This window comes from Phalacrocorax carbo, chromosome 25 (genome assembly GCF_963921805.1).
Source record: "Phalacrocorax carbo chromosome 25, bPhaCar2.1, whole genome shotgun sequence".
Taxonomy (NCBI): Eukaryota; Metazoa; Chordata; class Aves; order Suliformes; family Phalacrocoracidae; genus Phalacrocorax; species Phalacrocorax carbo.
This window is the reverse complement of record NC_087537.1, coordinates 6,018,983-6,045,410: the sequence shown is the minus strand read 5'-3', so window position 1 is coordinate 6,045,410 and position 26,428 is coordinate 6,018,983. Positions and strand designations below refer to the sequence as shown.

At 60.0% G+C, this 26,428-nt stretch overlaps 2 protein-coding genes across 3 annotated transcripts; both read left to right on the top strand.

The window, feature by feature from the left end:
• The first annotated feature begins 422 nt into the window (after positions 1-422).
• HEXIM1 (HEXIM P-TEFb complex subunit 1) lies at positions 423-1,934 on the top strand. The gene has a single exon (XM_064472998.1). It carries the CDS (start codon positions 682-684, stop codon positions 1,585-1,587), a length of 906 nt encoding a protein of 301 aa, XP_064329068.1. The 5' UTR covers positions 423-681; the 3' UTR covers positions 1,588-1,934.
• Positions 1,935-14,461: 12,527 nt separating this feature from the next.
• Positions 14,462-19,696, top strand: LOC135317161 (myosin light chain kinase, smooth muscle-like). 2 transcript variants are annotated; one of them, XM_064472946.1, is made up of 11 exons: positions 14,462-14,970; positions 15,871-15,951; positions 16,310-16,403; positions 16,779-16,869; positions 16,991-17,194; positions 17,455-17,672; positions 18,063-18,186; positions 18,265-18,417; positions 18,592-18,712; positions 18,789-18,879; positions 19,275-19,696. In XM_064472946.1, exons 3-11 carry the CDS (start codon positions 16,388-16,390, stop codon positions 19,448-19,450), a joined length of 1,194 nt encoding a protein of 397 aa, XP_064329016.1. In that variant the 5' UTR covers positions 14,462-14,970; positions 15,871-15,951; positions 16,310-16,387; the 3' UTR covers positions 19,451-19,696. The 2 variants fall into 2 exon arrangements, with proteins under 2 accessions (XP_064329016.1, XP_064329017.1); XM_064472947.1 differs by having other exon boundaries at positions 16,307-16,403.
• Positions 19,697-26,428: the final 6,732 nt, after the last annotated feature.

Below are 26,428 nucleotides of genomic sequence, written 5' to 3'. Positions count from 1 at the left end.
CGCTGCCCTCGGCGCGGCCCCTGAAGGTCGCCGGGCGCGCGCGGCCCCGCGCACGGGGGCGCCCCTCCGCGCGTGGTACGGACCGGCCCCGCCCGCCGCCCCTCCGCATTGGCGGTACCGGGCTCGAGTGACGTCGGACGCCGCCAATCGCAGCCCCACGCTCCTCCCCACCTCCCGCCGCAGCCGGGGACGGGGCGGGGCCCGGCCTTTGGTCCCGCCCCCCCTCCTCCGCCGATTGGCCGCGGGGCGGCACCGCCCGCGCGCTGGGGAGCCGTAGCGGCGGCGTCGGGGGAGCGGCGTGGGCGGGGCCGCGCGCGCGGCGGGGCGGGGCGGGCAGCGCGCCTGCGCGGGGCGGGGCGGGGCGCGCGCGGGTACTTAAGGCGGGGCGCGGGCGGGGAGCGCCAGTTGGGGAGCGGCGGCGGCGGCGGCGGGAGCGGCGCGGTGGGGGGGCGGGGCGCGGCGGCAGGGGGGAGGCGGCGGCGGCGGTGGTGGCGCGTGCCATGCGCGCGGGGGGGCGGGCCCGGCGGCGTTAACCCCTGGGCGACCGGCGGCTGCGGCGGCGACCCCCGGGGCCTCGGCCCCCGCGCCATGGCCCGGGCGGCCTGAGGGGAGCGGGGCGGTGTGGCGCGGCCCCATGCAGCGCGGGTAGCGCCCGTCCCAGAGGCAGCGGAGCCAAGCGCCATGGCCGACGCGGCGCCCCCCGAGCCGGGGCCCGAACCGGAGCCGGAGCCCCGCGGCGAGCCGGAGCCCCAGCCTCAAGCGGAGGCCGAGCGCGGCGAGGCGGCGGCGGACGGCGAGGCCGGGCGGCTGCCGCCCCCCGGCGCGGAGGAGGCGGAGGGCGCGGGCGGCGCCGAGGGGCGGCCGGCGGGGACGAGGACGGGCGGAGCGGCGCGTCCCGGCCTGGGCCCGCGGTACCGGCCGTCGGTGGGTCGCACCGAGGAGTGGCCGGTGAAGAAGAAGCACCGGCGGCGGCCGTCGAAGAAGAAGCGGCGCTGGAAGCCGTACTCGAAGCTGAGCTGGGAGGAGAAGCAGCAGTTCGACGAGCGGCAGAGCCTCCGCGCCTCCCGGCTGCGCGCCGAGATGTTCGCCAAGGGGCAGCCGGTGGCTCCCTACAACACCACCCAGTTCCTCATGGAGGACCACGACCAGGAGGAGCCCGACCTGAAAACCGGGCTGTACCCGCGGCGGGCGGCCGCCAAGTCGGACGACACGAGCGAGGAGGATTTCCTGGAGGAGGCGGCGGAGGAGGACGGGGGCAGCGACGGGATGGGGGGGGACGGCAGCGAGTTTCTGCAGAGGGACTTCTCGGAGACCTACGAGCGGTACCATGTGGAGAGCCTGCAGAACATGAGCAAGCAGGAGCTGGTGAAGGAGTACCTGGAGCTGGAGAAGTGCCTCTCCCGCATGGAGGAGGAGAACAACCGGCTGAGGATGGAGAGCAAGAAGCACGGCGGGGAAGCGGCGGAGACGGCGCGGGTGCGGCAGCTGGAGCTGGAGGTGGACAGGTTGCGAGCCGAGAACCTGCAGCTGCTGCGGGAGAAGGACCTGCCCGGGCAGGAGAAAAGCCCCTGCAAGCTGGGGGAGTGACACTGGGGCGGGGGGGGGGCGCGGGGGGGGCTTTTTACAGTGGTGGGGGTGGATCGGGGGGTACCTTGTACAGAGACGCCGCCGGCCCTTTTTAACGGGAGCGAAGGGGAGCGGGGGCTTGGGGCGCTGCCCGGGCCCCCCCCCCCCTCCGCGGGGGGCTGTTTTGGGGCGGGGGGGTGGGGGGGTGTTGATGTATTGGTGAGATTTGGTTTATGATTTTTTTTTTTTGTGTCTAAACAAAAAAAAAGCCAAAAAAAAATTCCCCAGGAAAGCTGTAAATTGGCCAAAACTGACTATAAAAAAAAAAAGTATAGAGGTCTAATAAATCTAATTACTTGTAACTGTAACGGTTTCGGTGTGATTTCTGGAAAATATTCAGAATGCCATTCCAGATGGGAATACACACGGAATTATTTTCATGATGGGCCAACTGGTCTGTGGTGGTGTTTGATTAAAATTAGCTGTAATTGTTGACTTAGCCCTTTTTGTTACACGCCCCCCCCCCCCCCCCTTTTCCAATTCTAATCCTGCTCCATGAGCTGAAATAGTTAAAAATCCCTGGAAGAGGAGCAGCAGCTCCCGCTGGGTGTGCGATGGGCGCAGCGTGCACCTCGCTCATGTACCAATAAGCTAAAGTGTGTTTGCCTAAAGGCTCAGTGAAACTTTTGTTTCCTCCCAGGTCTGTGAGACCCCCAGGTCAGTAGCTGAAATCGGGCCAAAAACTGCCTGAAAATGTACTTTAAAGCTACAAGGGGGGGGGGGGGGGGGAAGGACTTAAAAGTTTGGAGCAGCCCTGAGAAGTTTTGGTAGTCAGCACTTGGCCTCCGAAATGGCTGACGAGGGATCAGTGGATCGGACACAACGGCTGAACCTTCCCTTTCCCTGCTGCCCTACCTGGGGGGGGCAGATGCTCCGGGCAGCTCTGTGCTCCGCGGGCGTTTTGGGGGAAAACCAGGTAAATTAGAGGGCAAAGGACTGGAGGGGCCTGAGCCTGCTCTGGGCTGTGCCATAAGCAAGGGACAGCAGGGTCTGTCCAGGGGGAGTTAATGGGGCTTGTCCCTGGGGAGGCAGGGCTGAGCTGGGGTAACCCAGCCCCCTGCCCCCACCCCGGCTACAGCCGGGGGAAAAACCAGCCTTTTTATGACAATCCAGTGGGGTCAGACCTGGGGGAAGCAGCAAAGGTGCCCTGGGGCTGCCCTGCTCGGGGTGGGCAGGCGGGCTCCTACAAAATCAGGGGGTTTAAGGCAGCCGTGGCCGAGGGACTCAGCTTTGAGGGTCACGCCAGGTTTGTAACACGAGCCTGGCAAAACCCGCCCTGCTCCGGGGCACGCACTGGCATCGGCGGGGAGGGGAAAAAGGAAACTATTCGAGGGCTACTTGCTCAAGAGCCCGGTGGCCGCCGCGCTCCCTTCCCCTCTGCCATGACATCATTCGGCAGAGCCAGCGCCCGGTGCGGCTGCGGAGGGAGGCACCGCCGCGCCGCCCCGAGCCAGACCGGCGGCACGGCACGGTGAGAGGTAACGAGTTAATCAGGATCTCGCTGGCTGGGAAAGAGCAGCGCCGAACCCTGGGTCCTCCTCGTTCATCCCGGGCACTTCCTTCCAGCGACTTCTTTGCCCGAGCGAGCGAGCGATCCCCTCGCCGCATCTGCGCTGCCCGGCATTTTTGTTTTCTTCTGGGACAGGACAACCGCAGGCGCGTGTCCGACGGCACCAGCTCCGGCGGCGGGTGCTACACTTCGCCACTACCGTGAACCGTAGTTCTCAGCCCCTGCTTAACGTGAAAAACTTAATATCAGGAAAGATTAGTGGTCAAACGTAGCCTAATGGGCTTTGCAGAGCAATGGCTGTTCCCAGGTTTTGCGCACCCACAGGCTTTGCCCTCCATCTATTTACCCCAAACTTGTTACATTTAACTCCTAGGAATAAATAATTTATCTGCAAATGCTTTAACAAAAAACTTAAAACTCCCCTAAAAGTACCGCACTGGTCAACTCTTCTACCTGCTTTGACTCCGCTAACTCTTCCTACTTTATTCTGGTCTCTGTTTTAATGAAAATGAGCCAGCCAGGTCACCCCCGATCCCCGCTTCAGGAGGTATTTAATAACGGCTCCTCGCAAAGGCTCATTCCAGCTCCCATGTCCAAACCCCCTGGCAGACACGGACCGACGGCATTCGGGGACCTTTGAAACCTCCGGGTGGATCAGTAATGGACAGGGCACTCATCCGTCCGTCCGTCCCTTGCTGAGGGGAGAGCTTGCCTGCCTGAGCCTCCCCACGAGCTCTGCCCGGAGCCGGGTTCGGAGCAGGTCCACAAGAGATGCGTTCGATTGCAGCTCAACTGTTTGAGAAGAACAAATAAAATCCTCGAGATCGCCAGAGATAAAGGTGCTGCAGCGCTGCCTGTGATGTGGTATCAAAGGGCAGCAATTAGTCCCTCCTGACAAGACAGCAGCGCGCTGTCTTAACTAGTTGAGGGCACGTACCTCCCTGGAGGGCAAGGCAGCTGCGCCTGCCAAACCTTTGAAGCACATCCCTTCTCTCCCTACCAGCACTTTGGTCTTCCCCAGGTTGTTTGAGCCAACTGGCCTCTATTCCGGCTCCTCCGGTGAGCCCAGGAACGCCGCTGGCATGGCAGCACCCCTCCGATCTCCCTGCACGGGCCGCGCCTCGGCGCAGAGCCCGTACTGGCAGGAATCTGCCTGTCGGAGCTCCTGCCCGCCCCGACCGCGGGGCTGAGCGGTGGGAAGAGGCTCACCGCCAGTCCGCCGGCCGCGGGAGGACACCGCCGACACCACCTTTGCAGCGAGCAGCCTGGGAAACGCGGGGCACAGCGGGACCCTCTTGGCTAAAGGGCTTTCGCAGTCCCTCCCCTTGCGAGGGTTCCCCACTCGCTGAGGAAAGGGCTGTACTGCTGTCCCGGGAGAGGCAGAAATTACTGCACCGACGCAAAAGCAAAGGGGACTAAAACATCGCACCTGCGGTCACAGCCATTCTTCTTCGAGGCAGGGGCAAAGCAGCGTAAGGACAGGCTGGGACCGTGGAAACGCTGCTGGCTGCAAGAAAATAAAAAAAGGGAAGTTCATCTTAACAGCCCGTTAATGCCACAATGTCGGTGTGAAGTGAAACCTGAATCCTGCCCCTGAACACCAGCTGAAGGGAACGCGCAGCTCGCTTTCCCTCACCGTCCGAAGACGCTTCAAGGAGCGGGCTGCCGGTACTCGCCCGCACGGCAGCTGGGTCCTCAAGTCCGCTAAACCAGCTGCTCAGTGGTCCAGGTATTATAAAGCAGGGACAGGGTGCTGACAATAACGCTGTCGTCCTGTCCACGACTTAAGTCGCACCAATTGCATTTAATTTCGTTAGCTTTACGTTCTGAGGGTATACTTACGCAGCCCTGCGGGATATCCTGGTGATTCTCTGGTGTCACCAGGTAAGCGGCGTTCTGTTATAAGAGGAGAATCTGCGGCACGGCGAGAACTGCACGCGGGAGAGGTTTTTGAGTGCTGGCTGATGAGGCCGCTGCCAAAAAGCCGGCGGCTTTAGGTCCATCTGTAACACATCAAACCCTGGCTGTTAGGATCAGGCCCTTCGCGTTCGCTCCCGTCCTGCTCCCACCCTACAAAACCCCCCCTAACAACGCGGGTAAGCACGAGGCGTACGGCTTGAACCAAGCGTAACCCTGATTGGTTTGGCACTATCAACTTGAAATTAGATCTTCAGCTGTCACGTGTGTGTGAACACACACAAGACAATAAACATCTCTGCTTTTATACTGCAACAATTTATAAAAATATGAAGCTTTGGAGTTGAGGACCTAATAAAGCGACATGGCAGATGGAAATTGTCCACAGAGACATAACAACAAAGCGCCTTCTTCAAAAAAAGAACATCAAGTGCATAAACATGATATAATCCAGTTTTTAACTGGAAAAGCCCACATTTGACAGCACAATCTGCACTTGCACCAGAAGCCCCCAGAATCTCACCGTTTCACATCTAACCCAAGTCCCGTTAACACCAGGGGACGAGCCGGCATCCTCTGCCTTTCACAGGGGAAAGAAAACGCAGCCGAGGCACTCGCTTAACAAAATGCAGCCTGTAACGCAACCAGGAACTCAACCCAGACTCACAGGCTGCCCCAAGCCTCGCCACTCATCGGGGAACCAAGTGCAGAGGCTGCCGTCAGCTCAAAAACTCCCCAGCACTGAGGTTGGGGTTTTTGTTTTTTTTTAAATAAATGCTTTTTTTCGATTTTGCACAGGAAAATATCCCCCCCCAGTTATTTCCACAGCCCTCGTTTCCACCAGCCAGAGGACTGGCATTTATAACTCAAAGACAAGGTTCGCTCCAGTTTATTATCAGCTTGAGAAGTTACCCCTTCAGCCCTGGCAACAGGCAAAAGCTTTTGTTTTATGTCTCTCCAAGCAGCACCGCGGTAACGGCGGCCCCGGCAGACGGCAGCAGGCGAGGGGAGGCCATGTTAACTGCGATCCACTGGATCCGGACGGGGAGAACCCCCTCCGGCACGCCGGCCGCGGTTTGGCTGAAATGTGTGAAACAAAGGATTAAATTCGAGGGATTATTTTTCTTCCCCCGACACGGTGTATTACAGAGTGTTATGCGATGGCATGCCGGGCAAGCCGCTCTCACCCTTCCAGGAAACGTGTTTCCTAACCCAAAATTTCACTTTCAGTATAAAACTGCGCTGTTCGTCCCCGCTTTGCTCCTACCGGGGGCTGGTGGGGGAGCCACCCCCGCCAGGAGCTCGGGCTGCCGCTGCCGGGCCACGTTCAAATACTGTTTAAAGCAGATTTTGCTAGAAAGATGTCCCGCACCCCCACAACGCCCGGCGGCCCAGGTGAGGCCGGAGCCGGGGCGCCGTTGGCGAGCGGAGCCCGATGGAAACCGGCGGAGCCCGGGGACGGCCGGGCCGAGCCTCCCCGCGCCCCGCCGCCGCTCAGGCCCCGGGAAGAGGCCGCGGCGCCACCGGACGAGGCCCCGGCGCCACTCCGGGCCCGCCCCAGCCCCGGGCGATGCGCTCCCGGCGGGGACGGGGCTTCCCCCGGTCCCCGGACCCCTGACTGGGGACTCGGCCGGCGGCGGGAGCGGCGTTGCCGCCCACCTCAGGGCCGGCGTGAAGACCCCGCGCTCCGCTCCCCCAGAAGGGAGGCCCGGCCGGGCCGCCCCGCGCTCCCGGCTCGGCTCCGCGTCGCCGCCGAGGAGCCACCCCCCGCCGTCCCCGGCCGCTCACCGGCCCCGCCGCGCCGCGCACCCCCGCCCCGGCGGCGGGCAGCGGGGCCCGGAGCCGGCCTCCACACACACAAAATGGCGGCCGCCGCTCCCCCACCGCCCGCTCGGCCGCCATAGCTGGCGCCTCGGCCCTGCCGCGCTTCCGCCAATCAGACACCTCCGTGCCGCTACTCGACAGTCCGGCGAAGCCAATAGAAAACGAGATTTTTAAGGAAGAGGCGGGGCGCGCCTCCGCCGCGAGGGCTTATGGGGGCTGTAGTCCCCTGGAGCGGCGGGGCGGCGAGGTCGGGGCACCCGCGGACTACCTGTCCCGTGATGCCGAGCGCGGTACGCCGCATCCGGCCGCGGCGCGTTGCGTGGCGACGGGGGGCGGGGCCGGCCGGGGCTGAGGGGGCGGGGGGCGGCGGGCCCTCAGCGGCTGCGCCGAGCCCCGCCGTGGGGGCAGCGCCTGGGCGGGGGGCCAGGGCCGCCGCGTTGCGGGGAGGGGGCTTTAGGCCTGGAGAGAGGCACTGGAATCCCGCACCGGGTGCGGCCCGGCCCGGCCCGGCGGTGGCACAGTGGGGCGAGGCCTGGCTCAAGCGGCCTGTGCAGGGGGGAGCCTGGCTCCCATGGGGTACCCCAGCCCCAAAGGGAACGTGCCCAGCTCACAGAGGGTACCCCAGCCGCAAAGTGAGGTGCTCAGCTCCCAGGGGGTACCCCATCTCCAAAGGGGGTGCCTGGCTACCAGGGCGTACCCCAGCTCCAAGGGAGGGTGCCCAGCTCCCAGGGGGTACCCCAGCCCCAAAGGGAAGGTGCCCAGCTCCCAGGGGCTACCCTAGCCCCAAAGTGGGGTGCCCAGCTCCCATGGGGTACCCCAGCCCCAAAGGGAAGGTGCCCAGCTCCCAGGGGCTACCCTAGCCCCAAAGTGGGGTGCCCAGCTCCCAGGGGGTACCCCAGCCCCAAAGGGAAGGTGCCCAGCTCCCAGGGGCTACCCTAGCCCCAAAGTGGGGTGCCCAGCTCCCAGGGGGTACCCCAGCCCCAAAGGGGGGTGTCTGGCTCTAGGCCTGGCCTTCTGCTTCAACTGTCTGTCGTTGAACTCTTTAATGCCTCTCCTCCTCCAGAACCGTTCCCAGATGGCAATTCACAGGCAGACACGGATCAAAATTAGCGTCTCCCAGTGGGGAATGTGGCCCCTTGGGCCGGTGCAGTGAGAGCCGAGCATACAGGGGAGGGAGGTGGCGGTTCTCGCACCAAATTGCCTCTCTGCCCATTTCCAGCTCTGCCACCGCCTCCTCCCAGGGTGAGCCTAAGCTCCATCTTGGATCTCAAGGAGAGGAGTGGCCCAAAGAGCAAAGTCAATGAGGATCTTTTCCAAGTGTGTCCCTCGGATTTTTCCCAAAGCCTCTGTTCTTGCCTCTGGCACTGGTATTGCTCCTTGCAAGCGGCCTCTCTGGCTGAGCTGCGGGTGTTACGGGTGAAGTTTTCAGTCTGCAAGTATGTAAGGGAATAATGCATGCTTTGGGGATCAGGACACATAAAAGGCAAAAATAAGCAGTAAGTTTTGCATAAAGGCAAAAATAAAGGCTCTCCATACGAAGGCAGACATTTTGGACTTGCCTTTCTTGGAGGGAAGCGTGGGACAGGCTGGCCCCAGGCCATGCCCCTGTGTGATTTTGGGAAGAGCGATGCAGGGAATCAGCCTGTGCAGCCACTTGAAGCTTATTGAATCAAGCTCTGCTGTTACGAAAAGACAAAGAAGGTTTTTTTTTTCTCAGCTGGTAAGCCCCAAAATTGCACCACACCCCCTATGTTGTTTATGGTTTTAGTGAGCAGGGCTTGATCATGCTGAAGGTTTTCTGGCTGGAGGGTTAGTGTTGGAAATGGCCTGGCTGTTTCTGAAGGGAAAAGGGAACACGGAGGTGTAAAATAGGCCAAATCTTGGAATTTGGGCAGCGAGGAGGGGGATGGACCCACCTCTCCCCCTCTTTCTGTCCCAGCATTACCCTGCTATAGATTTGGGGGACAGTGGGGGGCACAAACCCCCTTTGCAGAGACCCAGGGGGGCTGTGAAGGAGGCTGGTGACATGGGTGACACATCCCGGGGAGGGAGCTCCCCGGTGTCACCTCTGGCATGGGACCGGGTGCCCCCAGCCCCTGTGGGACTCCTCTGGTCCCTGATGGGCACCATGCCGGGGAGGCGGCACCGGGCCATGCCGGGAGGTGCAGGCAGGGCCGGCAGCCAGTGAGAGGCCCGGGCTTGCCCCAGTCTACAGCGGCAGCAGCAATGGCTGACATGGTGCCAGGGAGCAGGAGGGGCCTTTTGCCTCCTCTGGAGCGTTTGGTCCCTGTCCCCTCCTTGTCCGGGAGATGCTGGGATCTTCACGGGGGGGCTCGAGGGAAGCAGAGCCACGCTCCCCGGGATGCTCCCCAGACATGGTCGTTGCTCCTCGCACCCCCTCAGCACAGACTGAGCTCACTGTGAGCAGCTGGGTGTGCTCCCAGTGCTGGCCCATCCCTATCAGCCAGAGGACCCCCATTTTTGGGGGGGTTTTCTGTGTTGGGAGCATGGGGATCTCATCAGTGCTTATAAATATCTGAAGAGCAGGTGTCAAGAGGATGGGGCTAGACTCTTTTCAGCGGTGCCCAACGCCAGGCCAAGGGGCCATGGGCACAAGCTGGAACACGGGAAGTTCCCCCTGAACATGAGGACAAACCCCTTCCCTGTGCGGGTGCCAGAGCAGGGGCACAGGCTGCCCAGAGAGGCTGTGGGGTCCCTTCCCTGGAGACATTCACCCCCCGCCTGGACGCGGCCCTGTGCCCCTGCTCTGGGGGTGCCTGCTCACGCAGGGGTGGGACGGGGTGAGCTCCAGAGGTCCCTGCCAACCCCCACCAGTCTGTGAGTCTGGGATTCTGTGGCTTGGTAGCTACGGCAGTGGCAACTAAAGGACACGACAGTCCCCAACTAGTGCAGAAGGGGTTTGCCTCCCTGTGTGTCCCGTTTCCTGGGGTTTTGTGCTTTCAGAGGGTCAGAGCCTGGCAACAGCCCCCTCAGGCACGGCTGTCTGTGTCACAGGACCCCTCTGCCTGCTCCTGCCCTTCCCTTGCCTGTTGTTGCCCAAAGCAGAGTGCAAGGCGGAGGCGTGGGGGGCGGTTTGCAGTAACATCCTGGCGTGCTGATAACCCACACCTCCTGGGGTGTTGAACTTATCTTTCAGCCTGTAGCCGTCCCGGCACAGCTGAGCCGCACACATGTGTGTGCTGAGTCAGCCAGCGCCCAGCTCCAGCCCCTCGGTCGCTTTATACATGACACATTTACCAGCGGGAGTGATGGCAAGGTTGTCACGTGCGACTATTTTTTGTCCCTGGTAGCCCACAGGGTTGCTGTAAGGATCTGGAGGCAATCCCACTCCCCCGGGTGCTCTGTGCACCATGAAAGCACCGGCAGTCCTGTCCTGCGCTGCTTTGCTTTCTCTGGGCTGGAGAAACAGACTGGGTTCAAGGTCCTGGCACTGCTGGGCGCTCAAGGCTGCACTGAGGAGCTGGAGGATTTGGCAGCCAGCCCTAGGCAGGGAAAGGCTGATCCCTGAGCTGCTGGTGCCAGAGGTTTTTATGTTTTATAGCCCCAGATTGATTTTTTTCCCCCCATATATTTGGGTATTTTCCAGACATATTTTAGCCTCCACCACAAGCCAGGGTGTCCGGCTGAGCATGACCAGCCGGGTCTGGGCACAGCCATCACCCTGTCTGCCACCCATGGGTCCTCGTGCCCTTCGTGGCACCCGAAAGCCCGGGTGCTGTGGCCCTTTCCTCTCAGGAATATTTTGAGGCTATCAGATGTTGTTTTACAACCCTGATCTTGCAGAACTGGTCTCCTGTGGGTTGGCAGACCCAGCTGGGTTTGCCCCCAGCCTCTGGGCAGACCTTACAGGGCGAAGAAGTGCCTCAGGCTGGATTTAAACCAGTGACATGGGGGGTGTCTCCTTCCAGAGCAGTTTTGGGTCTGGATTTGCAGTCGGAGGGGGTTATCACGCCATAGCCCTGGGATAGCGCTGCCCCAGATGAAGCAGGGCGGCTGCTGGGCCAGATGGGGCAGGGAGCTGCTTGTTGGAACCGGCCTGAGCTTGAGCAAAACCTTTAGCAGCTGGGGCAGAGGTGGAGCGAAGGGAGCCCGACGCTGGTGACCAATGTCTACAAAAAGCCCTCGCAACCCCAGGCCCGGCCCCAAGCCCAGACCAGCTCCCAGATGTGCCTCTCCCGGCATCAGTGCAGGCAAACGGGTGCTGTGGGCAGCGCCATGGCCGGGGAATGAGTGGCGTGGCTGGGACGCACAGCCCTGCCCTGGGGAGAGCCTGCACGCTCTGCCTGCATGTTGCTGTTGGGTGCCCTTGGGTGCCCTCGCATCCCCTGGTGCTGTCTCCACAGCACCCGAAGGCCTAGCCTGTAACCCCGCTGTCACCTTGTGCGGTTTGCTTTGCTCTATTTCTCTCTTCAGGCCAAAGCTGATGTGAAACACCCCCCAGAACCGGCACAGCTTTCACAGCCACTTACCACAGCCACAGCCTCCCAGCTCCCCAGGTCCTAGAAGCCCAGGTCCCAACACCCAGCTCTGCAGCACCCAACATCCCAGCTCTCATCCCAGCGCCCAGCACCCATCTCTCCAGAACCTGAGCACTCAGCACCCCAGCTCCCAGTGCCCAGCATCCATATCCCAGCTCCCTGTCCCCCAGCACCCAGCATCACAGCTTCCAACATCCCAGTGCTCCCAGCACCCATCTCCCCAGCTCCCACCTCCCCAGCACCTCATCTCCCCAGCTCCCACCTCCGCAGCACCCCGTCTTCCCATCTCCCCAGCTCTCCATCTCCCCAGCTCCCACCCATCCCAGCTCCCCATCTCCCCAGCTCCCATCTCCCCAGCACCCCAGCTCCCTGGATCCCATCTCTCCAGCTCCCCAGCACCTCACTTCCCCAGCTCCCACCTCCCCAGCTCCCCATCTCCCCAGCTCCCATCTCCCCAGCACCCCAGCTCCCTGGATCCCATCTCTCCAGCTCCCCAGCACCTCACTTCCCCAGCTCCCACCTCCCCAGCTCCCCATCTCCCCAGCTCCCATCTCCCCAGCACCCCAGCTCCCTGGATCCCATCTCTCCAGCTCCCCAGCACCTCACTTCCCCAGCTCCCACCTCCCCAGCTCCCCATCTCCCCAGCTCCCATCTCCCCAGCACCCATCTCCCCACCTCCCCAGCACCTCACCTCCCCAGCTCCCATCTCCCCAACTCCCACCTCCCCAGCACCCCGCACCCAGCTCCCAGTGCTCCCAGTACAAAGCAGCTCCCACCCGCCCCGAGCGCAGTGGGGCGCCAGAGCTGGCCACGTGTGCCACCGCCTGGCCCCGCCCACTGCCCGGCAGGGCCCCGCCCCCCGCGGTGCGCAACGGCCTGGCCCCGCCCCAGCCCCCCCGCCCCCCTCGCAAGTGCCGCGCCTCCACTCTTAGCCCCGCCCACAGCCCTTGGGCACCGGCCCTGCCCACGCGTGTCCCCACGTCTCCTGGGTGCCCCCCGTGTCCCCAGGCCCCCCTGGGTGTCCCCACATGTCCCCCTGTCCCCTGGGGTCCCCTGTGTCCCCAGGTCCTCTTGGGTGTCCCCTGGGTGTCCCCTGGGTGCCCCCATGTGTCCCGGGGTTCCCACCAGGTCCCCTGTGTGCCCCCCCCATCCTCCTGTGTCCCTGTCACCCCCAGCTGTCCCCAGACTCTCCCAGGTCCCTTGTGGCTTCCATGTGCCCCCGTCCCTGGTGTCCTCATGTCTCATGTACCCCATGTGCCCCATGTCCCCCCATCTGCCCCCCATGGCCTCTGCCTTTGTGGCTCCCATGTGTCCCCCATCCCCAGTATCCCCTGCCTCTCCTGTCCACCCCTCCATGGTCCCCTGGTCGTCCCCCCCCATACTGAGTACCCCTCTGTGTCCCCACATCCATGGTGTCCCCCATGTGCCCACATGTCCCACATGTGCCCCCAAGTCCCCTGTGCACCCCATGTCCCCACTGTGCCCCCATGTCCCTTGCTCCCCCCACGTCCCCTGTGTCCAAGGCCTCTGTGTCCCCCATGTCCCCAGTATTGCCACGTCACCCATGTCCCCACATACCTGGCTCTGGTGCACACAGCGAGAGCTGCAACCCCAGATGATGGCGAGTGGGGGGCCGAGCCCCCTGCCAGGGCGATGGGGAGCAGGGACCATGCCCCACCCCAGGTCATCGAGCTCACCCCTCTTGCACGATGGGATCATGGACAGACAGACACCCAGATCCAGGACCCAGCGAGGTGGCCGCCCCATCTCCCCAAGCCACACTGTCACCGGCATCAAGGTCCACCGTCTGAACCCTGCGGCGACACCGTTTATTGTAGGGCCTACAAAAAAGCAGAGGCAGCTAAATCCACCCAGCGCCCCGCACAAAGAGGGCCTGACTCAGCCCGAAGGCTGGGGGGGGCTGCACAGGGGGGTCGGGGGGTGATCCGGGGGGCTCCAGCAGGGCACCCCATGGGGAGGATGAGTGTGTTTGGGATGGGGGGTTGGCTGGAAATCCCATCCAGGCTTTGCTGGGGGCTTCTCCAGGCAGACGGGGACAACACGATCACCCACGCGGGAACCCGTGAATGCCTGGGTGCGAGTGCTAACAATTAATTAATCGTATTAATTAATTAATTTTATAAGGCACAAGAAGAGGATGTCCATGGTGGGTAAGGCACCGCTGAACATTTCGGATGGGCCACCTTCCCACACCTGAAAACAACAGTGTGAGAAAGGGCCAGGGGTCAGTGGCCATTAAGCGAAGTGCTGTCGGTAAAGAGCTTAATTTTGAAGGCTGGAAAATGCCAAATGGTGGATGGATCTGCTCGTCCATCCCCGCCCCGGCTTCTTAAAATCCTTCCAGCTTTTCCCACTGTTGATTTTAAATTCCCGAGGACGTTCCAGTAGATGACATTGAGGGGGACTTTGGTTTAGAGCTTGAAAAATTAAACGCTGTCCTTACGCAGGCTCAGGGGAGGCTGAGCCAGGCTCTGCTCCTGCGGGAATTAAACGCTGGAGCAGCACGATGGAGGGATGGAGCTGGGAATGGCGTGCTGTCCCAGACGTGTTCTTGGCCCCCAGCTGCTCATTATACTCATTGGATACTGGGGAAAAAAATATATCTATGTCTGTTGGTGGCCAGAGGTTGAGTCCAGCTGGTGCCCAGGGCGATGGCCTGTCCTGGTACGGGGTCACCCAGGTGCCCCACGGCGTCCCCAGGGACTCGGGGCTGCTGTCGTGGGGTTGCCCCATGGATGTGACCCTCCATCCAGAGAGGTGGGGTGGGAATTGGCTCCCGAGGGATTCACCGTCCAGCCAGGCGCTGGATCCTGTGTCTCCTCGCAGGGACAGTGGGTGCTGCCACCCCTCCACAGGTCCCCCCAGACCCCAGATCTTTTCTTCCCCTCCTGGCCTTGTTCTGCTCGTTTTTGCTGCTGTCACTGGGACGAGTGTCAGGCCAACACTGACATCAAGTGGCTGCCGGGATCCCTCGCATGCCTGGGCCGTATTCTGCCCCTTCCTGTGCTTGGAGCAGCCCAGCATCCCCTGCACAGCCTCATCCTGCCCTGGAGAGGGGCCAAGTGGGGTCAGGAGCCGTGGCCAGGGGTGCCAGACACCAGCCCGGCCGGCTCTCCGTCCCCCCTCACCAGGCAGGCAGGGCAGGCAGGATGCGGCCAGCTGTACTCCATCATCACCCTGCTGCCTGTCCCCAGCCAGGCCATCGCCGCGTCCTACTCCTGTCCCCAGCACAGCAGTCGATATCCCAGCGGGGTCGAGCCAAGCGCGCTGACGGCATTGCCGAGCCGGGAGCATCCGCTGCATCCCTCACCCACGGGGTGCCGGTGGGGACCCCCCGGCCGCAGCACCCCCATCCCGCAGCTCTGCCCTGCCGGTGGCAAGGTCACGGGGACAGGCGAGCAGTGAGGTTGCAGTGGCTCTGCCACCACCCCAGCGCCGGGGACACTTCTCCCAACACCCTGCCAGTGGCCGTGGACTTTGTGCTGAGTGTGGGAGCGGCGGTAGTGACGGTGACGCGTCTGCTGGTGCCGGCAGAACCCAAAATCACCTGCAAGACCTGGCTTCACACAGCAGGTAACACCAGGGTGACAGCCCCTCTGCTCGGGGGGTGCTGTGACACAGGGCTCCTCAGGGAGGACGGGTCCCCCCACGGTGCCGCTGCCCCATCCGTGGATCTGGAGGCAGCTCTGGGAGGAAATCACAGCGTTATTCCCATTTTAAAGCGGGGGAAACGGAGGTACGGCAGTGCACCGGGTGCCAGAGTGACCATGCAGTTCTGCCTTTGGGGGAGAAAGGCTGGAAAAGCCCATTTTTGCTCCAAACCTCAGGAATCAGAGTAGTTTTACAACACCCCGTTCCCCTTCATCCTGGCTTCCCTGAACCCAGAGCTGAGCTCACCTGGGGAAGCTCAAAGCCCAGGATGGGGTTCAGGGAGAGTGATGGCTCTGGTGGGATATTGGCTGCAGGTGGAGTAGGGAACAGGGGGCAGGTGTAGGTGCTCAGCCCCTCTGTGGGAGCCCACCCATGGGTGGGGAAGGAGGCAGAGGTGTGGCCAGGGCCTGGCTGCGGCTGGATTTAGCTCCCAGGAGGCTCCAAGGTCTGGATGTGTGCTGGGAGGTCTGGGCTCTCTGCTGTGTAATGAGGTATGTCAGGCCTCTGCAGTCCTCCCTTGGGATTTCTGTAGCAGGGACCCCCACACTGCAGACCTCATGACCCTGCATGGTGCTAAATGGGGTGTTGGTGGGTTTGGGACCACTGTGCTGGACATGGTTTGGGGAGGGCTCACCAGTGGCTGTTTATCCTTTGAGTATGGAAATGCTCTGCTGGGAAGGAAAGAGAGGGGTGAGCTGGGGCTGTTCCCAGCCCCAGAGCAGGAGGGATGCTCCCAGCTGCACCGAGACAGCCCTGAGACATCCCCTATGTTGGTCCCAGCGGTCCTTGACTCCCAGCATCGCCCTTCCTCTCCCCCTCCAGTACTCTAGTGGCTCTGCAGTGACTGGGAGGGACCAGGGACCTGCTGGTGGCCTGTGACAGGACAGGACTGGGCAGTGACAGGTCAGTGCTGTGGCTTTTGGCTTGGGGTTTGGGTGCTGCTGCCCAGCACCCTTGGGTGTCGTCGCCCTGTCCTCCCAACCTTTGTGTGGATGGGGACATGCATAAGGAACTGGGTCCTTTGCCCTAGAAATGCGGATTTTCTGGAGGTTGTCCCCACCTGAGGTGAAGGGACCTTGCTTTAAAATAGAGTTTGGCTCCTTGCTGGGTCTCTTTGGGTCTATGAAGATGTCAACTCCTGGGCAGGCTGGGGAGGTCGGGTGGAGATGGAGAGACTCTGGTGGTCTCCTGTGGCAGGGCAAAGGTACAGGGCTCTGAGGAGCAGCCGGAGTGGACACACAGGCATCACCTACCTCAGCAGGGCTGCCAGGAGCCTTGGGGCCTCATCAGCACCCATCCTGACAGCGCTGGCACCCAGCGAGGAGCTGGTGGCACCGTCATGTCCCAGACAGAAGGTACGGCTGAACCCTTGGTCTGTCATGGGGGAGGTGCAGGATTTGCACAGGGGTCCTTGTGCTCGTGTGACCCCCACCAAATCATCACCAATCTCCCTCCCACCCTGTTTAATGGTTCCATTTCTATTGGATTTTTGATCCTAAAAGCATCTTTTGCTCCAAACCCTGATTTGCAGGGTGCTGGGCTGCTCCAGGAGCTCCTTTAGCAGCAGCCCATGTTCCCCCCAGGTCCTATCCACACCACATGGGGAGGGCAGCTGGACCTGGATGGAGCTGGGGGAGGCACAGAAATAAGTACTAGAGGGGAAGTGCAGGTAGCTGGTCCCCAAAGCATGAGGGATCTGTGCATGGACCACCCTGCTCCATCCCTCCCAGGAGGCGAGGAGACCTTTGAATACTGTGATGTGGTCATCAACAGCCAGGAGAAGGTTTCAGATGTGTACACACAGCTGGAGAAGCTGGGAGAGTAAGTGGGGGTTCCACATCCCTGCTGCTTGGGGATGGTCCGTGGCTGTCTATGCGCAGCCATGGGTGGGATACAGGGTGGTGGTGATGGTTCCTCCATCCCTCATCCTCGTTCTGTCCAGGGGAAAATTTGGAACAGTGTATCGGCTGCAGGAAAAAGCCACTGGCAAAATCCGGGCTGGGAAATACTTCCGGGCGCGGACGGCTAAAGAGAAGCAGGCAGCTCGGTCTGAGGTGGAGCTCATGAACCTGCTGCATCACCCGCGCCTCGTGCAATGCCTCGCCGCCTTCCAGGGCCCTGCTGAGCTGGTGATGGTGATGGAGTAGTGAGTAGGGGGGTAGAGTCAAGTTTGGGGGTGGTGGGGCCAGTGCTGGACCCTGCAAGGAAGAGCACTGAAGGTGGGGAGGGGTCCCTGCACCGTGGGGTGCTGACACAGAGCGTAGGATGGATGGGGAACCTGCAGAAACCTGGAGATATGAGAGGTGAGATGCTCCCAGAGTGCTGAGCCTGGGTTCCCTGGTGGGGCTTTTCCTCCTTGGGGCTGGTAGACCCCAGCAGGATCCCCAGCACCTTGTCGTCCCTCAGCGTGGCAGGTGGGGAGCTCTTTGAGCGCATTGTGGACGATGACTTCGAGCACACGGAGCCCAGCAGTGCCCAGTACATGCGGCAGATCCTGGAGGGGCTGCAGTTCATGCATGGCCAGGCTGTCGTCCACCTTGACCTCAAACCCGAGAACATAGTCTGTGTCAGCCCCGGTAGCCACTGGCTCAAGATCATTGACTTTGGCTTGGCGCGGAAGCTGGGTGAGTGAGGCGGGGGGTCCTGGGGGACCAGGGCAGGGGCTGTCACCATCCCAGGGACACAGTCTGGCTAGGCATCCTCATGCCCGTGCCTTTGGGACGGGCAGCCCTGTGGCACCAGGTAAGGGCCATTCCTGATGACTGTCAGATGCTCTGGGGAAACATGCATGTCTCCAGCCCTGCATCCACGGTGGAGACCCCCAAGACCCCTGTGTTGGTGGGTGTCCAGCACCCAGAGGTGCTCTAGGAGAGCACCAAAACCTGTGAGGGGTCCTGGAGGGTGGCAGCTCCACCTGGACGCAGGGGCTCATCCGCCCAGCATGTGTTGGTGTGCAGCTGGGCTGCCCTGGGGAGATCCCAGCTGGACACCTGCCCCACGCATCTTCTCTGCAGCTCCAGACACCCCTGTGAAGGTGTTGCATGGCACCCCTGAGTTCATGGCTCCAGAAGTAGTCTCCTTTGAGCCTGTGGGCTTCTCCACGGACATGTGGAGTGTTGGCGTCATCTGCTACATCCTGTGAGTTGCCTCCTGGGAACAGCAGGTCGGGCTGGAGGGGGCTGAGCTGTCACTGATGTCCTTGCGTCACCTTTCCAGGCTGAGCGGGGAGTCCCCCTTTCAGGGGGACAACGACATGGAGACGCTGAGCAACATCACAGCTGCCCAGTGGGACTTTGAGGAGGAGACCTTCTCGGAGATCTCCCAGCAAGCCAAGGACTTCATCAGCCAACTGCTGCAGAAGGACTCCCGGTAGGAGCTGGAGAGTGGCTGTGGGGTGCTGGGCTGGGTTTTGGGGTGCCAAGGGGATGGGCAGGTGAAAGCACAGAATATGGTTGGTGGGGAGGATTCTCCATGGGGCCAGGCCAGCAGCCAAGGGTCTGATGGCGGAGAAGTCCCTGCCATGACCACTCCATCTGCCTCCAGCCACCGACTCTCCAGCGAGGGGGCTCTGCTGCACCCCTGGCTGCAGCAGCCCCAGCCCAGCAGCACCAAGGCACTCTCAAAGGAGAGGATCAAGCAGTTCCTGAGTCGTCGGAAGTGGCAGGTACTTGGGGGGATGATGAGGATGTGGGGATTGCAATGGCTCTGGTGGGGCTCAGTGCTCCTTCTCTTCTCTCCAGAAAACAGGCAAAGCTCTGCTGGCCCTCAACAGGTTGACCCTGCTGTCCCAGTGCCCAGAGAGGAAAGCATCAGAGGCTCAGGATGAAGAAGGTGATGGCCCCTGAAGCATCATCTCCAATGCACCCCACCAGCCCACTTCTCTCTGCTTTGTCACCCCCAACTCCTGCTCCTGGGCAGCTTCCCCACCTCTGCTCCAACCTGTCCTGGTGCCACCAAACACCCGGCCATGGCCCCACTGTGGTGTTTCTGCTCTGGGCCCCAAAGTCCTCTCCATCCTCATCCCCAAGGGGCCATCTCTGATGGAGCTGTAGAGCAGGCGCATCCTGCACTGCAGGGCTGAGATCTGTGTGTGATCCGAACCTCTGGGATCCAGAGCTGATCCCCATGGGACCTGGCCCACCGGTGCCACACGTATTCCTCCAGCAGAGGAGCGAGGTTGAACTCAGCCAGCTCCTCACCATTCCCTCTGTCCATCTGCCCCACAGACCTGGGCTGCAGCCCGGAGGAGGGCCAAGCCTCCAGGTCTCTGCCCCACCGAGATCCCAGCTTCTCGGAGCTGCTGACAGACCGAGAGGAGGAGGAAGGTGGGCACATTGCGGCTCCAGGGGAGGCAGAGAGTGTCGTCAGTGTGGCTGTGCCACCCCAGCCCTGGACCACCTAGAGCAGCTGGTGAGAGAGGACCAGGGAGTATGGGCATGAAACCTCCTCCAGCAGCACATGTGATGACCCGGCTGGCCTGGGGTTGATCCAGACCCTGGGGCTCCCCTCTCCTGTGGGGGAGCTCTGGGGTCCCACGGTGTCCCTGTGCTGGTGTGGGGACACCCATGCCTGTCATCCCAGCAGAGAACAGTGCTCCTGTCTGCATGGCTGCCTGGGCTTGAGCTGTCACCAATAAAGCACCAAGTATTTCTGCACTCCCTGTGCTGCTCCTCTTTCCCCCCAAAAAATCACTGGGAGGGGTGGGAAAGAGCTGCCCAAGTTGTGCCCACCCTCTGGGAGCTGGCATCTCCCCTGCCTGGGCCACTGCCCTTGTCTTCTCCAGGAGAGATGTTAACCCTGGGGACAGGGACTGAATGGGGACAGCTCTAGCAGCAGCCCTTGGTGTCCCTTGTTTACAAGAGTCTCTCCTCATGATGCCAGCCCCCCTTGATGATGTTCTGAGCCCCGCAGGTAGGAGCCCTGGGGACTCTCCTTTCCCATTTCTGGGCCAACTCTGGTACCAGCAGGGCTGGAAGGAGCCTGAAACTGCTGTATGACCTCTAACATCCTCCTAAGAGGCATCTTGGGCAGAAATCGGTGTTTGGGAGCCCCCTTCCTTCAACAAGTGCCCAGCCCTGCCCCTGGGCAGGAACAAGCCCAGACACCCAGCTGGGAAGGAGCTTGGCCTGGGGCTCCTGGGGGACACCAGGCTGACCATGAACCAGCAATGTGCCCTTGCTGCGAAGAAGGTGGATGGTGTTCTGGGCTGTGCTAGACAATGTATTGCCAGCAGGTGGAGGGAGGGGAGTCTTCCACTTTATTCAGCACTGGTGAGGCCACAAGTGGAAGGCTCTCATGTTCTGGGATCCCCAGTCCAAGAGATGCATGGACATACTGGAAAGAGGTGAATGAAGGATAATGGAGGGACCGGAGTGTCTCACCTCTGAAGAAAGGCTGAGAGAGGTGGGACCGTTTAGTCAAGAGAAGGCTCAGGGTAATCTCATCAATAGACCTAAATACCTGAAGGAAGGGTGCAGGGAGGATGGAGCCAGGCTCTTCTCAGTGGTGCCCAGAGGCCACGGGCACCAACTGAAATGCAGGAGGTTCCATCTGAACCTCAGGAAACACTTCTTTACTGGTGATGGAGCACTGGCACAGATTGTCCAGGGAGGTTGTGTGATCTCCATCCCTGGAGACATTAAACTGCCCAGGCGTGGTCCTGGGCAGCCTGCTGTAGGTGGCCCTGCTGGAGCAGGGGATGGACCAGATGATGTCCAGAGGTTCCTTCCAACCTCAACCATTCTGTGAAACCCACCTGCTATTGAAGCTGGGCTGGGGGCTGTTCTCCAGCACGCTCCGACACCAGAGGGCATGCGAAGGTGCCCTGGTTGGAGCAGCCCAGCCCTGTGCCTGCTGCCAGGATGTGGCTGTGCCAAATAACACACAGCTGAGGCACAGCCTTGACCCTCCTCCTCTTCCTCCACCCCTGCTGGGTGAGGCCACCAGGAGGTAGGAGGAAAGTGTTATTTTTATTAAACAGAACCAAATCCACCCACTCTCACAACCATGGCAGGGACTCAAGTCTGAGAGCTCTGGCTGGAAGCACTCACAGGACACAGATGAAAGGGACCATCAGAGCTGGTGCTGGACCGGGGGTGACAAACGTGCTTTCGGGTAGTTTGCTGAAGCCTCTAGGAAGCTGATGGCCACCACGGCAGGAGGTTCTGTATCATGATTTGGCATCCTGCTGCTCTGGAGATGGTAGACCAGCCAGAGTGCCTGGGGTCCTTTGGCTGGGGGACTTCATGGCTCTTATCTGCTTTTCTCTTGGGCTAACGGGGAGGGATGTTGTCACCTTCCTGTCCCATTATTGTGGCATCGACTCTCCAGCTGACAAGGCTTTATCAGCACCCAGGCCTGACTTGAATTTTTGTGGCAAAAGCCTTTTCCTGTTAGTAACGTCCATGGCTCATGGCTGCTTCTGGGTACATCTCACCACGGGAAGCAGGAGGCTGCTGCGGTGTGGCGGAGTTGTAACATGCTCTGCCCAGGACTTGGTGGTCTCTTCCTTTGTTGGAACAGTATGTGCAACTTAAGAAGGGACTTAATTTAGAAGCTGGTGCGTGGACCTTCAGTAGGAGCACAGGGAGCCCTTCTGGAGACTCCCCCAATGATGGTGAGGCTACCTTGATGTTTTCATTGCTTGGCATGCTGTAGGTCATTCCTCACGTGGTTTCACCGTGGCTTTTTAATGGCCAGGTGAGACATCTTCTGACAGAGCTCACCGGCTTTCTGTTCCTCCCATGTTTTCAGTGGGAGAAGTGGATTCACTGCTCTAGGTCAGAGTAGAAGCTCCTTAGAAGCAAATAAACAAACAAAAATCTTCCATACTCTATCCACAGCATTTGATTTCCCTTCCCAGAGGAACAGAGGGAGGTTGAGGAACCCCTTTCTCCTCCCCTGATCTTCTCTTGATGTTCATACACATCATATCCTAATTTTTATCTGTTATCTGTTCCATGTTTCCCTCGTTACACAGACTCTGAAGTCGCACGCATCCCTTGGGGACAAAGCTGAATGCCTTCAAGCTGCAGATGATAAGCAAACACCAAGTTATGTATAATCAATCCCTTGATGAGCTATTTACCATGCGACATTACCAAAATATTTCTGGTTGGGAACTATGTTTATCTTCATCTGTTTTCTAAACTCCTTGCAGCCCTGAAAATCCACGTCCAAGGACTCCAGACATGAGCTTTCTCTCTATAATCCTGTATTTTATACCATAAAAACTGGTTTACCTACAGAAGCAGCTGATTTACTGACAGAAGGCACATAGTCCTCTTCCTTCCACTGCTTCCCATGGCTTAACACATTAAAATGTGTGCTTGAGAAAGCAATGGACTAAAAGAAGAGTGGAGTTATACCTGGAACTCATTACAGCCACCAAGAAATTCAGCAGCACCGAAAATAGAAATCCAGTCTCAGAGGGAGATGAATTAAGATCTTGATCCTTCCATCAAGGAAGACTCTTTGTTTGACCTTCACTTCAGCCACACGACCTCAGAGTAGGTCCTCAAGTCATCAGAAATCCTCCATCAAGGTAGAAAGGAAGAGCGATGCCCTTGGGGAGCCTTGAGAAAGGGTTCCCTCCCTGTCTCAGGTACCCCTAGGTCCCGCTCCTTGGAGGTATGTGAGGTGAGGTCAGCTGTCCAAGTACCCTCAAGCTTCTGGAGCTTAACCCTTCAGTGCCAAATTATCATTATAATCTTGGGTTTATTCTGAGCTGCACAATCTAGGTCTAGGAATGCTTGTTTGGGTGAGAAAATATTGCCTGAGTAGCTCTAACATCCAGAAATAGTTTTTTTTTTGTGGACCTGCGAATTCAGGGGAAAAAAACCAGAAGAGTACAATGTCCTGCTTGAGTGTTTTCCAGTGAATTGAAATGAATTAAGGGAGCAAAGCTAGGTCTGAAGTCAACCTTAATATAAAATAAAATAAAAAAAAATCAGCCCATGGCACATATTGAAGATTATTATTTGAACCTCTTGTTTCTAGAATGTTTTTTTGAGGACTATTATAGCAAGGAGGGAACAGCCGCCATGTAATTTGAATTGTCAGATAAAAGCCTTCATGGATCGCAAGTCAAAGAGCAGAAAAGTGGGGAAAGGAGAGAAGACATGAGAGTATAAGGGCTTGTTAGCAACAGATGCAAAATGAAGAGGGAAGCTGTAAGTGATGAAGGAACATCAGTAAGTAATACCTGAGTTGTGATGCACTTGTCTCCAGCAAAGCTCCCCAAGTGGAACGGGGTGTCCTCACTTCCCAAAGGGCACAGCCAGGTCCCAGCCACATTCTGGGGGCTCAGGAGGCTCTTTGTGGGCACAGGAGCTCAACATCCATCACCCCAAGGTGCAGCGCCCAGGATGGGTCGTGCAGGGCTGGCCCAAGAGAAGAGCAGATAAGAGCCATGAAGTCCCCATCTGAGGGACCACAGGCACTCTGGCTGGCCTGCCATCTCCGCAGGCACCACAGTCTCTGGGGCTGACATGAGGGGTGAGGAGGATGCTCGCCCACCTCATCCTCCTGGTATCACTGGTGCAAGGATTACCATGTCCAACCTGCACTAAAAACCTCCAGCAGCCCAAAAACCAGGACCGGGTCCCTCTTTGCAGCTCGGTACCATGCCCACGGGCACCAGCACAACCCCAGCTCCCTCGTGAAACACCTCCCCATGCAAAGGGGGCCACAAGCCCTATCCTTCCCAATGCACAGACCCCATTTCATGCCCTGCTTTCATGGCCTTTATCCCACCATCGCAGCCCTCCCCATGGCCAGGAGGTGGTACTGTTGGCCTCATCCCTGCTGTTCCTGGGGCTGGAGGTCCGCGGCTGTCCCTCATGTCAACCCCATCCTACCCAGCCCTGCCGGCTGCTCTCATCGCATTTGCCCTTGACATGGGGCATCCCACCCCAAATCAGGAGGGACCTGGTGGGACCTTTGATATCAAAGCCTGGCACTGCCAGCAGCCTGGCACATGTCCTAGCGCCCATTTCCCACCGGGCTGAGCCCACACTGGGTATCCTGAGCGGGGGTTTCCATTCCTACCCTGCATCCCCAGCTGGGATCCCAACCTTGGTGCTTCCCCTCAGGAAAGGTAAGGGTAAGCACCCTTTTCCAGCTGCTGTCAGGAAAGTGCTGCCAGCATGACCGTGGGTGCTCTGACAGCACTCGGGCTTCTCCCAAGCATACAGGCAGGATGCTCATGGGGGGATCCACACCTTGGAGTGCCCGCAGGCCCCCTGCCCCATAGCAGGCGTGCCCCGGCGTGGGACAGCTCTGGATAAAAGCCCTGGTCCTCACACATGTGACATCTGCCCTCCTGTGCACACCTCTGGGACTGCGTCAGCATGGCCGTCCCTGTCCCCATAGAGGGACGCAGTGCCTTCCCTTAAAAACCAGGATCAGGGAATTAAATATAAAATATTTAATGAGATGCTGAAATATTTAATGAAAAGAAGATATACAAAATGCAAAATTGAGCTTTGGAAAATCAGAACAAACCCAAATGTGGGTGACCCCAATTTAGCTGCTGCTGAGCTGCCTGCGGCTCCTCTCTGACCTCCCAAGCCCCCAGAGATGATGGTGATGAGGCAGCATTGCACCAAGGGCAGCTTGGCAGTCAGTGGCAGCTGCCTGCTCACATCGCACGTCCCCCAGCTGGGATTTGGGGTTTGCAGAGGGCAGGAGAGGTTGGCAGAGCAGGTCCGGTGCGTTCCCCCGGTCTCTGCGGTGCTGAGCGCCTTGCCTGGACACCTCGGCAGGTCTTGCCAAACAGGAGATGCCAGGAGAGCTGGATGGACACAGTAATGCTGGCGTCTGGCCCTGGGACTGCATGGGGTTTTCTGGACCATGGTAGATCCTGGGGGTTTCTGGACCATGGTAGATCCTGGGGGTTTCTGGACCATGGTAGATCCTGGGGGTTTCTGGACCATGGTAGATCCTGGGGGTTTCTGGACTGTGGTAGATCCTGGGGGTTTCTGGACCGTGGTAGATCCTGGGGGTTCCAGAATCCTGCCTGGATCTGTCCTCCACCCATCCCTCAGCAGATCTCTCCTTGAATCTTAAATCTTGGCAATTCTCTGTAAATCATAGAATCACAGAATGGTTTGGGTTGGAAGGGACCTTTAGAGCCCATCCAGTCCAACCCCCTGCCGTGAGCAGGGACATCGTCAACTAGATCAGGTCGCTCAGAGCCCCGTCCAGCCTGGCCTGGGATGTCTCTAGGGATGGGGCCTCCACAGCCTCTGGGCAACCTGGGCCAGCGCTTCACCACCTTCAGTATAAACATTTTTCCCTTACATCCAGTCTAAATCTACCCTCCTTCAGTTTAAAACCATCACCCCTTGTCCTGTCACAACAGGCCTTGCTAAAGAGGTCGCCCCCACCCTTCTTACAGCCCCCCTTTAAGCACTGAAGGGCCGCAATAAGGTCTCCCCACAGCCTCCCCTTCCCCGGCTGCACAGCCCCAGCTCTCCCAGCCCGGCCTCGCAGCAGGGGGGCTCCAGCCCTCGGAGCATTTCTGTGCCCCCTCTGGCCCCGCTCCAGCAGCTCCATGTCCTTGTGCTGGGGAGCCCCGAGCTGGGCGCAGCGCTGCAGGGGGGTCTCACAGAGCGGGGCAGGGGGGCAGCACCCCCTCCCTCGCCCTGCTGCCCGCGCTGCTTCTGATGCAGCCCAGGGGACGGTTGGCCTTCTGGGCTGCGAGCGCATATTGTTGGCTCATGTCCAGTCTTTCATCCCCCAGCACCCCCAAGCCCTTCTCTGCAGGGCTGCTCTCCGTCCCTCCATCCCCCAGCCTGTGCTGATACTGGGGGTTGCCCCGACCCAGGTGCAGGACCTTGCACTTGGCCTTGTTGAACCTTATGAGGTTCTCCCAGGCCCACCTCTCCAGCTTGTCCAGGTCTCTGGATGACATCCCGTGTTTCTGGTGTGTCAACTGCACTGCTCAGCTTGGTGTCATCTGCAAACTTGCTGAGGGTGCGCTCGATCCCACTAAGAAATCTCATCAAAGCTCACCAGATCTCAGCAGATTAACGCGCTTCATTCCCTGGCGGCGGTTTGGAGCTATGCTTGTTGATGCCAGTGCGGCAGGAGCCATGGGTATGGCTGTGCATGGAGGGTGCTCTGCCGAAGGTGACGGGTGCTGCGGATCCCCTGGGAGAGCCGGTGGGAGCACGGCTGCCAATGCCAGCTCCGTCCCCACATGACCCCCGCCCATGGCATCCTTGGGCAAGGTGGTTCTGCTCATCCAGCTTCATCCCGCCCTGGTGGCAAAGCAGGAGCATCCTGGGCTGTCAGGGTCTGTCTCTCCTGGCAGGGCTGTCCCCTGCCCACAACCATGCGTGTCCCCACCCAGGGAGCCCCCAGACCCACTGTCACA